Raw genomic sequence first — 13,441 nt, forward strand, 5'->3', positions numbered from 1 at the left:
GAAAGTTCGACTCCTACCTTGTTTACTTCCGTGACGACCTTCTTAAAGTTTTGTAATCAATCAGAAATATCAAGCAGCTAAAATGCTTCAAACCTGAATAAGTATGGAGTGTTTTACATTTACATTACATTTCCCATCATGCACCCTATGGGTGTAATTTTGAATTTGTTTTATGGTGTTTGGACGTTTTTCATAATATCCACAAAGTTCAGTTAGCAGGTTGTGTTATTGGTCACCATGTGTGTTGACCTTTTTATTAGTTGCATTATTATTGGGTTTTTTTGCACCATGACTAGGAAAGGTTGTTCGTATTGTGTCATATAAGTAAATGCTGTGCTATAGTTTTAAAGTACATGAAAATTTCATTGACCTGATTTACTCACATCGTCCATAAGGTGGCAATAATTTGAAGCATACAGTGATTAACCGGCATATGAGATTAATTTTAAAGCGCTGCTTTATTGAACTCATGGCGTCTCGCGGGCGTGCTGCACTTGGCATGCGGGCTGTAGTTTGGACTGATTTAGACCAAGGAACAAAAAAAAGGTAATGGCCCATCTTGAGAGTTCAGACCGAGGCCAAGGGTCCACAATATATGTCATTTTGTTGGCATCGGACCACCACATTCTCTGAACCAGTCAGATGTGCACCGTTTATTTCAGCTGTGGTTTTCTTGGTACTCTGGTCCCAGCTCCCTTGAGATCTTTTACAGGCTCTCCCTGTTTAATTGTGGGTTTCTTGAATGAAGCTTCAGAGCGAGGATAATTATGTAATCGCGCGAATGTCTTCCCTTTTTAAATTATCATTGGTCTTTTTTTTCTTTCTCGAAGCTTCTTACTAATTTCTGTGCTTTTTGGCCACATAACTGAACTGTGGGGGTCCGAATTCTCGCTGGATGATTCAAATATTTATTCCACACAATCTAATACAAAATAATTTATAGCCTTTTTTTCGTGCTTTACACTATTGATATTCTGTCTCTTTCTGTTAAAACAAGCCTACCACAAAAGTATGGACTGCTCATATATTTGTAAGGAGATGAGCTTACAAAATCAGCAGGGGATCAAAAAACTATTGGAGGCCTGCAAATTATTTTAAGGCTTTGTGCCTTCTTCTGATCGGTGACTTCTAACAAAGCCATTCTTTGTCTTTCAGTTGCTGCTGAGTGGTGAAGAGGCACTGCATGTGACCAGTGCAAAATGCATTGCATCCATTCTGGTTCATTCCCCCAGTCACTACAGTGCTTCTTTTATCAAAGCTGATGTACCAGGTACCATATACTGTACTACGGTCTACTGCTCTTTAGCATTGCTAGTTATTTTGTCCCTCCGAGGCCTCCTTTAATCTCAATCCCTCTTTCCTTGCAGAGTTTCTATTTGATCGTCTGGTTAGTACAAGCAGTGAGCTGCTGCTTTGGTCCCTCTACAGCTGCTTGCTGTTGCTGATTGAAGACCCACTATTTTTCTCCCAGTGTCACTCAGTCTATGGTGAGGGAGCTCTGCCTCAGCAGTTTTTTGTGTTTGCAGTTAGCCGGGGTTGATGCATAGACAGTGAAACTGTAAACAATACTTCTGTGTCACAGTTGAAAACCTGGCGACAAGGAAGGCAAGAGCAACAGTTGAGTTCTGCTCAAAAAGGTTTATTGAAGAACTAAAGATACAGAAGTACCGCGTACAAAATAACAGACATGTCCAAAATGCAAAAAGAGGAAAAGGCTCGGAACATAAAGAAACCGACTAACTTGGAGCAGGACTCATCACAAACATTTGACAACCGGACAAAAGGCCATATCCACTACCTACCTACTCAGTGGCCTAGTGGTTAGAGTGTCCGCTCTGAGATGGGTAGGTCGTGACCAGAGGTGGGTAGAGTAGCCAGAATTTGTACTCAAGTAAGAGTACTGTTACTTTAGAGATTTAATACTCAAGTAAAAGTAAGGAGTAGTCACCCAAATATTTACTTGAGTAAAAGTAAAAAGTATGTTGTGGAAAAACTACTCAAGTACTGAGTAACTAATGAGTAACATACACACATATATATATATATATATATATATATATATATATATATACATTGATATATACAGTATATAATTTATATTTATTTATTTTGCCGTTTTTGTTTACATGTTAAAGGTGTTTTAATGAATATACATGCATGTTTAACACATATAGATTCCTTTCTTTCATGAAGACAAGAATATAAGTTGGTGTATTACCTGATTCTGATGACTCGCATTGATTGGAATCAGACAGTAGTGATGATAACGTCCACATTTTCGAATGGAAGAGAAAAAAAAGTCTTCCTTTCTGTCTAATACATGTAAGTGGTTGCTTTGTGGCATCTTATTTGTCCAGCTTCCATATGCGTTTCTATACACTTTACAAGAAATACATTGGCGGCAAACTCCGTAGCTTGCTAGCTTGGTGGTACTCGAAACCTTTCTGGGTACCTGCGAAAGGGTGTTCAGCATGGTTAGAAAAATAGTGACAGAGAATAGAACAAGGATGGACAATTCAACCCTTAACTCAACAATGAGTAGATGAGTGTTATGTGTGTGTATATGTGTAAATAAATGAACACTGAAATTCAAGTATTTCTTTTATTTATATATATATATATATATATTGTATATATATATATATATATATATATATATATATAATAAAATAAATATATATACAGCTAGAATTCACTGAAAGTCAAGTATTTCTTATATATATATATATATATATATATATATATATGTATGAAATACTTGACTTGGTGAATTCTAGCTGTAAATATACTCCTCCCCTCTTAGCCCCGCCCCCAACCACGCCCCCGCTCCCCCCACCTCCTGAAATCGGAGGTCTCAAGGTTGGCAAGTATGGTGTGACTATCTTTGGTACTTTAACTTAATAAACGCATACTTTTCTCTGCCTTTAGGCCTCTTGTCCACAGGCAAACAAATACTTTTTGTCCCTAAAAACGCAGACTATTATTGTTCATAATATAAGCAGCACATCACCGTACACTACAGCACATACACTGTCGAACTAGCGGCGTACCAATAAAGCATGAAATAATACTTTACAGATACGGATTGTTCATGTTTTTCACTCAGTACAGGTTATTGTCCGATCGCATTGTTGTTCATTACAAATTCAAACGTAGAAGCTCGCTTATCTCTTGCCGTAGTTAGCATTTTTATGGCCAATACCGAAACATGCTGATGTGTTACTACGCTAAAACAAATCCTCAGTGTTCGCTCTTACAATAACAGTGTCGCTACAGCTTGGTTATTATATAGGTTACAGAACGTAAATGAAGTATTGTTGACAGTTTTTGAATGCATTTTTAAAGTGATTTGGAGGTAGAATTGATTGCTCCCATTAGCGGCATTGCTAGCCATCAAGAACATTGTTAGAAAGCGAAAAAACAAAAACCTTTTGTCTTCTTGTCTAGCATAAGTATTATGAACGATAGGCAAAATTCTAGGGGTGTGGGAAAAAATCGATTCGAATTCGAATCGCGATTCTCACATTGTGTGATTCAGAATCGATTCTCATTTTAAAAAAATCTATTTCTTTATTTATTTTTTTTCCTTTTTTTTTTTTTTAAATTAATAAATCCAACAAAACAATACACATCAATACCATAACAATGCAATCCAATTCCAAAACCAAACCCGAGCCAGCAACACTCAGCAATTGAGAGGAGACACAAACACCACACAGGACAAACCAAAAGTAGTCAAACAAAAATGAATATTATCAACAACAGTATCAATATTAGTTACAATTTCAACATAGCAGTGATTAAAAATACCTCATTGACATTATCATTAGACATTTATAAAAAAGAACAATAGTGTCACAGTGGCTTACACTTGCATCACATCTCATAAGCTTGACAACACACTGTGTCCAATATTTTCAAAAAGATAAAATAAGTCATATTTTTGGTTCATTTAGTATTCAAAACAAATTTACATTATTGCAATCAGTTGATAAAACATTGCCCTTTACAATTATAAAAGCTTTTTACAAAAATCTACTACACTGCTTGCATGTCAGCAGACTGGGGTAGATCCTGCTGAAATCCTATGTATTGAATGAATAGATAATCCTTTTGAATCGGGAAAATATCGACTATGAATCGAATCGTGCAGGGGAAATATTACTGCCAAAAGTTTCAACTTGAAAAAAATGTTTTTTATACCTGCAAATTGTTTTTGTAATTGCAGTGAATTGTTTTTTTTATAGAAAACAGTTTTTTACTTGTGAATCGTTGGGCCTGAGTCAAAGCATTTTTGTGTGTTTGTGAAATTTTGGCAGTCATTTCACCCCATACTGTATGGGGTGAAATTCTAATCATATAATCATTGTGTGACACAGAATGTGCCTGTGTGTCAGGTATTGAATCCCTGGTGCGCAGTCTGAAACAGACACTGCAGCTGACCAACATGGATGTGCTGAAACAAGGATTTGTGCTTCTTACTGAGATATTGAGGAGGTGAGACTACATAGTTACTCTTTTTAGTCTACCTACAACAGTGTTTGTACTTTTTGCCCACGGTTTTAATATAACGGTACCACACTACACAAACGTACTGCATTCTGTATGTCAGGGGTGTCAAACTCCTTTTCCTTGAGGGCCACATCGCAACTATAGTGTCTCTCAGAGGGCCACTTGTTACAGTGAATATACAGTATATGAATATAAACGTATAATAGCCTGGTTACATGAGCATCTTTTTTTGATGGAAAACTTGCTTTGAAATTATAAGCAGATATCTAAGTATTTATTTTTGATAACCCAAAATAAAAAATACTAGTTGAATTTAATTAATTAGTATTATAAAGGCAATTGCAGCATGCTGTACAATTTTTGTTAAAATTGAAGGAACAACTACATTTAGCCAGAAAGTGTGTCCAGCTTTTGCAGGCCACATGATATAATTTGGCAGGCCATATAAAATCACGTGGTGGACCACATAAACTACATTGCGGGCCATGTTAAATAATGTACTAGAGCTACGTTAAATTTTAAGGCATGCCACATACAATGATGGCAGGCCACATCAAATAGCATGGCAGACCACATAAATCAGGTGACAGGCCACGTAATCAATGTGGCGAACCACAAAAAATAATTTGGCGGGCCACATAAATGATGTGGCGGGCCACATAAATAATTTGTCAGGGAACATAAAATAATGTGGCGGACCAAAAATGAAGTGGCAGGCTACATTTGATTTCAAGGCATGCCACATACAATGATAAATGAGTTGGCAGGTCACAAAAATTAATGTGGCGAACCACATAAATAGTTTGGCAGGCAACATAAAATAATGTGGCGGACTACATAAATGATGTGGCATGCCACTTAAATAAATTGTCAGGCAACATAGATGATGTGGCAGACCACAACTAATGACATTTTAGGCCAATTTAAATGATATGACGGGCCACGTTAAGTGTTGTGGCCTGCCTTATAAAATTATGTGGCGGACCACAAATGATGTGGCAGGCTACATTTGATTTCAAGGCATGCCACATACAATGATGTGGCAGACCACATAAATGAGGTGGCAGGTCACAAAAATTAATGTGGCGAACCACATAAAATAACGTGGTGGGCCACGTAAATAGTTTGGCAGGCAACATAAAATAATGTGGTGGACCACAAATGATGTGGCAGGCTACATTTAATTTCAAGGCATGCCACATAAAATAATGTGGCGGACCACATAAATGAGTTGGCAGGTCACATAAATTAATACGGCGAACCACATAAATAGTTTGGCAGGAAACATAAAATAATGTGGCGGACTACATAAATGATGTGGCAGGCCACTTAAATAAATTGTCAGGAAACATAGATGATGTGGCAGACCACAACTAATGACATTTTAGGCCAATTTTAATGAAATGACGGGCCACGTTAAGTGTTGTGGCCTGCCTTATAAAATTATGTGGCGGACCACAAATGATGTGGCAGGCTACATTTGATTTCAAGGCATGCCACATACAATGATGTGGCGGACCACATAAATGAGGTGGCAGGTCACAAAAATTAATGTGGTGAACCACATAAAATAATGTGGTGGGCCACGTAAATAGTTTGGCAAACAACATAAAATAATGTGGTGGACCACAAATGATATGGCAGGCTACATTTAATTTCAAGGCATGCCACATAAAATAATGTGGCAGACCACATAAATGAGTTGGCAGGTCACATAAATTAATGTGGCGAACCACATAAATAGTTTGGCAGGCAACATAAAATAATGTGGCGGACCACAAATGATGTGGCAGGCTACATTTGATTTCAAGGCATGCTACATACAATGATGTGGCGGACCACATAAATGAAGTGGCAGGTCACAAAAATTAATGTGGCGAACCACATAAAATAATGTGGTGGGCCACGTAAATAGTTTGGCAGGCAACATAAAATAATGTGGCGGACCACAAATGATGTGGCAGGCTACATTTAATTTCAAGGCATGCCACATACAATGATGTGGCGGACCACATAAATGAGGTGGCAGGTCACAAAAATTAATGTGGTGAACCACATAAAATAATGTGGTGGGCCACGTAAATAGTTTGGCAAACAACATAAAATAATGTGGTGGACCACAAATGATATGGCAGGCTACATTTAATTTCAAGGCATGCCACATAAAATAATGTGGCAGACCACATAAATGAGTTGGCAGGTCACATAAATTAATGTGGCGAACCACATAAATAGTTTGGCAGGCAACATAAAATAATGTGGCGGACTACATAAATGATGTGGCAGGCCACTTAAATAAATTGTCAGGAAACATAGATGATGTGGCAGACCACAACTAATGACATTTTAGGCCAATTTTAATGAAATGACGGGCCACGTTAAGTGTTGTGGCCTGCCTTATAAAATTATGTGGCGGACCACAAATGATGTGGCAGGCTACATTTGATTTCAAGGCATGCCACATACAATGATGTGGCGGACCACATAAATGAGGTGGCAGGTCACAAAAATTAATGTGGTGAACCACATAAAATAATGTGGTGGGCCACGTAAATAGTTTGGCAAACAACATAAAATAATGTGGTGGACCACAAATGATATGGCAGGCTACATTTAATTTCAAGGCATGCCACATAAAATAATGTGGCAGACCACATAAATGAGTTGGCAGGTCACATAAATAATGTGGCGAACCACATAAATAGTTTGGCAGGCAACATAAAATAATGTGGCGGACCACAAATGATGTGGCAGGCTACATTTGATTTCAAGGCATGCTACATACAATGATGTGGCGGACCACATAAATGAAGTGGCAGGTCACAAAAATTAATGTGGCGAACCACATAAAATAATGTGGTGGGCCACGTAAATAGTTTGGCAGGCAACATAAAATAATGTGGCGGACCACAAATGATGTGGCAGGCTACATTTAATTTCAAGGCATGCCACATAAAATAATGTGGCGGACCACATAAATGAGTTGGCAGGTCACATAAATTAATGTGGCGAACCACATAAATAGTTTGGCAGGCAACATAAAATAATGTGGCGGACTACATAAATGATGTGGCAGGCCACTTAAATAAATTGTCAGGAAACATAGATGATGTGGCAGACCACAACTAATGACATTTTAGGCCAATTTAAATGATATGACGGGCCACATTAAGTGTTGTGGCCTGCCTTATGAAATTATGTGGCAGACCGCATAAATGATGTGGCCTGCCACATCATTTTGCAGGCAACATACTAGAGATGCGCGGTTTGCGGGCACAACCGCGGAGTCCGCGGATTATCCGCGGATCGGGCGGATGAAATTAAAAAAAATTAGATTTTATCCGCGGGTCGGGTCGGGCGGTTGAAATAAAAAAAAATTAGACTTTAAATAGATTCAGGCGGGTGGCAGTTAAACCAATTGGTAAATATATATACATAGTTAAATGTTGTTACCCACATACGAAAAATGAGCAGGCACCTGCTGCATATGCCACAACAGAAGAAAAAAGAAAAGAAAGAGATGGACACTTTTACGGAGCGGAGAAGGCCCCCGACGCCTCGCCGGGGTCCGGGACCGAGGCCCCTTCCCCCAAGAGGGCCCCACCGGGAGCCGTAGCTGAGGCGATCCGCGAGAAGGGCCCGACGCACGTCCAGGGTCACCACCGCGCCCACCGCACCGACACCCCGCCTCGTCCGCCTTCGCCGCGGCCGGCGTCACGCGCAGCAGGTAAGCAGCTTACCTGCCCGCCACCCCCGTGGCCGGGGGCTCGTAACAGGGGTCACTCCGCGCGCTCCGCCCGCGCAGCTTACCTGCCCGCCACCCCTGTTGCCGGGGGCGCGTAACAGGGGTCACTCCGCGCGCAGTGCGCTCACGAAAGGGGTGGGGCTCACCCTGGTTGATTTAGACAGCAGGACAGTGGCCATGGAAGTTGGAACCCGCTAAGGAGTGTGTAACAACCCACCTGCCGAATCAACTAGCCCTGAAAATGGATGGCGCTGGAGCGTCGGGCCCATACCCGGCCGTCGCCGGCAGCGAGACGCGCTTGGAGGTGCGCTCAGCGCGGCTCCCATATGATTGCGCACTGGTGTGCGTCTGGGTCGTGACAGCGTGGCACGCGAATGTCTGTACTGCATTGGATCAGTCTCCTTTCTTTAACAGGCAAAAGCTTTATAACCTCACTAATGCCTTGCATCGTCTATATTAGATATATAACAACGGGCGGGTGCGGGCGGGTGCGGTTCTGATCAAATGTTAGGTCGGGTGGATGACGGATGGTTGACGACTTTCTGATGCGGTTGCGGATGAAATAATTGCCTATCCGTGCATCTCTACAACATACAGTAACATAATTTGGTGAACCACGTAAATGATGTGGCAGGCCACCTAAATAAAGTGGCAGGCCACATAAATGATGTGGCATCCTACATAAACCCATATTACAGTCCGCAAAAATAACATTGCATACCACAATTAAATGATATGATGGGCCATGTTAAATGAAGTGGCAGGCCAAATCTGGCCTGGGGCCTTGAGTTTGACACCTGTGCTGTATGTAAAAGCATAAATGACTAATGGTGTCCCTGGTAAGTCATCACATCCAACACAGTTATGGTTGTAACGTGTTTATGTACTGAACATCATGTTTAGCCTCAGTTGAAAATCTAGCATCTTGTAGGATGCTGATATACGCTGCACGGGAAATTTAATTAGATTTGAATGAAGTAGCCGCTGGCTCACATATCATCAGCCTGTAAAACACTGCCAAGTCTTTGGAACGTTGACACAATTTTAATTGGATGTTCGCCTCACCGCAAAGAGACATCAGGAAGTTTTTTCCGTTATAGTGTGTGTCACAGGAAGAAGTTCTAAAATGCCGAATAAGCAAAATATGTAAGTGTGATAGGATCACGGGACCTTCAGATCAGTGCGTGCATGCACATAAATCTGATGCCGCAGTCCCGTTGAAGGAGGGAATCATTGCAGTTTTTGGAGCAAAGCAAACTCCTGTGTGTAACGCAGCGTTTCTCAAAGTGTGGGGCGCGCCCCACTGGTGGGGAATAGAGACATGACAGGTGGGGCGCGAGGAACGGGAGGAAATTTCACTTTAAATTTTTATTTTTATTATATTCTTAGATTATTATTTTTTTTACTATGCTTTCATTTTCTATACACACTGTAAATCACTTTGTGATTCTGTCTATGAAATCCGCTATATAAATAAATGGAAATTACCGGTACTTATTTTTACTCTAGGCTTTAAATTTCTCGGTAGAAGCGAAAGTTTGACAGACATAGCAACAGTAACTAATGGGGGCGGGGCTAAGCGGAACAAACTTTTGCGCGGATGGGTAGCAGGCTAATGTGTGGACCACAATTACACAAATATATACATTTGTGACTCGCACTTCAAAGGTCGTCGAGCCAGAGCCAGCGCCTGCAGAGAAACAAAAATGTGACGGGCACACACTGTGTCATTCACCGGGAAGCACTCGCGTCAAGGCAGCTCAGCCCCGGACTCAATGAGGTTTTAACAGATGTTGTGAGCGCGGTCAATTTGATCAAAACACGACCACTGAAAATGCGACTGTTCTCTGCACTGTGTGAGGAAATGGGAGCTGATCATACAGCCGTGCTGTTTCACAGTGAAGCAAGGTGGCTCTCCCGGGGAAAAGTGCTGTCACTTGCCAAATGCATAGCTCCTCCTTTTTTTTTTGCAAAGATTGCAAAGTGGCACTTTTATTTTATTTATTATTGAACTTGATGCAAGTTATTTGATATATTATTGAACTTGATGCAAGTTATAACACTTTTTTTTATTTATTATTGAACTTGATGCAAGTTATAACACTTTTGTTTTATTTATTATTGAACTTGATGCAAGTTATAACACTTTTTTTGATTTATTATTGAACTTGATGCAAGTTATTTGATTTATTATTGAACTTGATGCAAGTTATAACACTTTTTTTGATTTATTATTGAACGTGATGCAAGTTATAACACTTTTTTTGATTTATTATTGAACTTGATGCAAGTTATTTGATTTACTATTGAACTTGATGCAAGTTATAACACTTTTTTTGATTTATTATTGAACGTGATGCAAGTTATAACACTTTTTTTGATTTATTATTGAACTTGATGCAAGTTATACCACAGCTGCACAGTTATTTTATTTATTATTGAACTTGATGTTATTTTATGTTATTGAGTTTGAATGTATACAACTTGATGTTCAATAAATTTGAAAATGTTAAAGCTTGGCATTAGCGCTCTGTTGGGGCGATGGGGGCAGGTGGGGCTTGAAAACTCCCCCTTGTCCAAAGTGGGGGATGACAAAAAAAGTTTGAGAACCACTGGTGTAACGGGAGGACTTTTTTGACTGCCCGTTGCCGTGGGATGCCATATTCAAACTAATCTATAAAACTACTATTGATGTGCAAAATCGTTATTTTCAAATTAAAATTATTTATAACTTCTTACCCACGGGGAAAATGTTACAATTATGGAATATGACAGAGTCAGATGACTGACGATTTTGTTGTCAGGAGTCTGAATCCACCCTGCATTTGTTTTGGTATTGTCATATTGTGTCTTCCTTTTGGGTGGAAGTTGAAAAAATGTGTTTAAGGATTGGTTTGTTTATGAAGCTTGATGTGGTTTCTGTTATTTTGGGAGAGTTCATTGACAATCATGATTTAATCAATTTAATTATAGTACTCGGTAAAAGGTTTATTTTTAAGGCCAAAAACAGATATTCACTTAGTATTACTTTCTTTAAAACATTTATTCAGTGTTTTTTAACTTTAGAAAGTTACATGGTTGAAAACGATAATGATGCCAAAAAACATAAAAAAAGATGAAAAGTCCTCAAAGGCTTATGTTGAAAGTGTAATTATGTTTATAGATTATATGCTATCTGTTGTTTTATTCCCTAATTTTTAGTGACCTGAACATAAGCTGGACTGTACATACATTTTTTTGTTGTTTTTTTTTGTTTTTGTTTTGAAAATGTAATTTTGTTTATAGATTATATGCAATCTGTTGTGTTCCAAAATTTTCTGTTTTTTTTTTCTTTCTTTTTTTTTCTCAGTGTACATCAGGGGTGCTCACACTTTTTCTGCAGGCGAGCTACTTTTCAATTGATCAAGTCGTGGGGATCTACCTCATTCATATATATCATTTATATTTACTTATTTATGAAATATATGTTTTTGTTAACAAGTTAGAGGTGTTTAATGATAATGCAAGCATGTTTAACACATATAGTTAATATTGTTAATAAATTAAAGGTGTTTAATGATAATACAAGCATGTTTAATACATATAGTTAATATTGTTAACAAGTAAAGGGTGTTTAAAGATAATGAAAGCATGTTTAACTCATATAGTTAATATTGTTAAAAAATTAAAGGTGTTTAATGATAATACAAGCATGTTAAATACATATAGTTAATATTGTTAACCAGTTAAAGGTGTTTAAAGATAATACAAGCATGTTTAACACATATAGTTAATATTGTTAACAAGTTAAAGGTGTTTAATGATAATACAAGCATGTTTAACACATAGTTAATATTGTTAAAAAATGAAAGGTGTTTAATGATAATACAAGAATGTTTAATACATATAGTTAATATTGTTAACAAGTTAAAGGTGTTTAAAGATAATACAAGCATGTTTAACACATATAGTTAATATTGTTAATAAGTTAAAGGTGTTTAAAGATAATACAAGCATGTTTAACACATATAGATTCCTTTCTTTCATGAAGACAAGAATATAAGTTGGTGTATTACCTGATTCTGATGACTTGCATTGATAGGAATCAGACAGTGGTGCTGATAAGGTCCGCATTTTCGAATGGAGGAGAAAAAAAGTCCTCCTTTCTGTCCAATACCACATGAAAGTGGTTGGTTTTTGGCATCTTATTTGTCCAGCTTCCGTACTCCTTTGTATACACTTTACAAGAAATACATTGTCGGCAAACTCTGTAGCTTGCTAGCTTGTGCACGCCAGCTTTCTGAGACTCCTATTTTGTTAGCGCAACTGTGCAACTGTGCAGTCGGTCTTTGGAGTTTTGACGACAGGTACGGCGCCAGAGTCTGTTGAAATAAAGTGTTTCTCGCCTTCCAGTCGGTAATTTTAATGAGCTGGCAGCAGCCAGCGTCATCTCAGAAGACCCTCGGGTGCCGTGAATGTCAATCAAGTGATGAAAATGACGTCATTGTGAAGATTTATGATCGCTCATTTTTAGGACTATTTTTTTTAATGCCTGGCTGGTGATCGACTGACACACCCTCCGAGATCGACCGGTAGCTCGCGATCGACGTAATGAGCACCCCTGGTGTACATGAATGAAGGTGTGTGTTGCTGGACCCGACTTGGACATTGTCTGGACTGGACCTGGTTTTAAAAAAAAACAACCTTTAAACGAAGCTAATTTCATTTACAACCAGGTCTGGTGAAGATAAGGTCCTTTCTTTCCTTTTTTTAAATTTTTTTTAATTTATTTTTTTTTAATAGATGAGATGAATAAATATTTTCTTGGATAAAAGGGAAAGTAAACAACATAAAAATAATTACATAGGGGAGAAGAAAAAAAAAAAAAAAAGAAGTAATTAAATGAAAATGTTAGTGGACCAGCAGCACAAACAATCAAGTGTGCTTCAGGGACTGTCCCTTGCAGAAGTGTTGTCCATGTTGTGGGAACCAGAGTATTGATGGCAGAAAGAAACAACCCCTTTTGTGTGAGTGGGTGTGTGTGAGTGTGAATGGGGGAGGGAGGGTTTTTTTGGGGCGGGGGGTTGATGCACTAGTTGAAAGTGTATCGTGTGTTTTTTTCTATGTTGATTTAATTTAAAAAAATAAAAAAAACTCCTGTGTAAGTATTGACATAATAGGTTATGGTGTTGTTGCATCAGTGAC

At 38.6% G+C, this 13,441-nt stretch overlaps 1 protein-coding gene across 1 annotated transcript in view; it reads left to right on the plus strand.

Annotated features, from left to right (window-relative positions):
- Positions 1-13,441, plus strand: part of LOC133615682 (meiosis inhibitor protein 1) — a 149,365-nt gene that overhangs the window by 28,018 nt on the left and 107,906 nt on the right. Inside the window, exons 9-11 of the mRNA XM_061974446.2 lie at positions 1,156-1,270; positions 1,368-1,487; positions 4,398-4,497. Coding sequence (XP_061830430.1) covers positions 1,156-1,270; positions 1,368-1,487; positions 4,398-4,497 — 335 coding nt within the window. The remainder of the gene's footprint in view (positions 1-1,155; positions 1,271-1,367; positions 1,488-4,397; positions 4,498-13,441) is intronic.

The sequence above is a fragment of the Nerophis lumbriciformis genome, linkage group LG22 (assembly GCF_033978685.3).
Source record: "Nerophis lumbriciformis linkage group LG22, RoL_Nlum_v2.1, whole genome shotgun sequence".
Lineage (NCBI taxonomy): Eukaryota > Metazoa > Chordata > Actinopteri > Syngnathiformes > Syngnathidae > Nerophis > Nerophis lumbriciformis.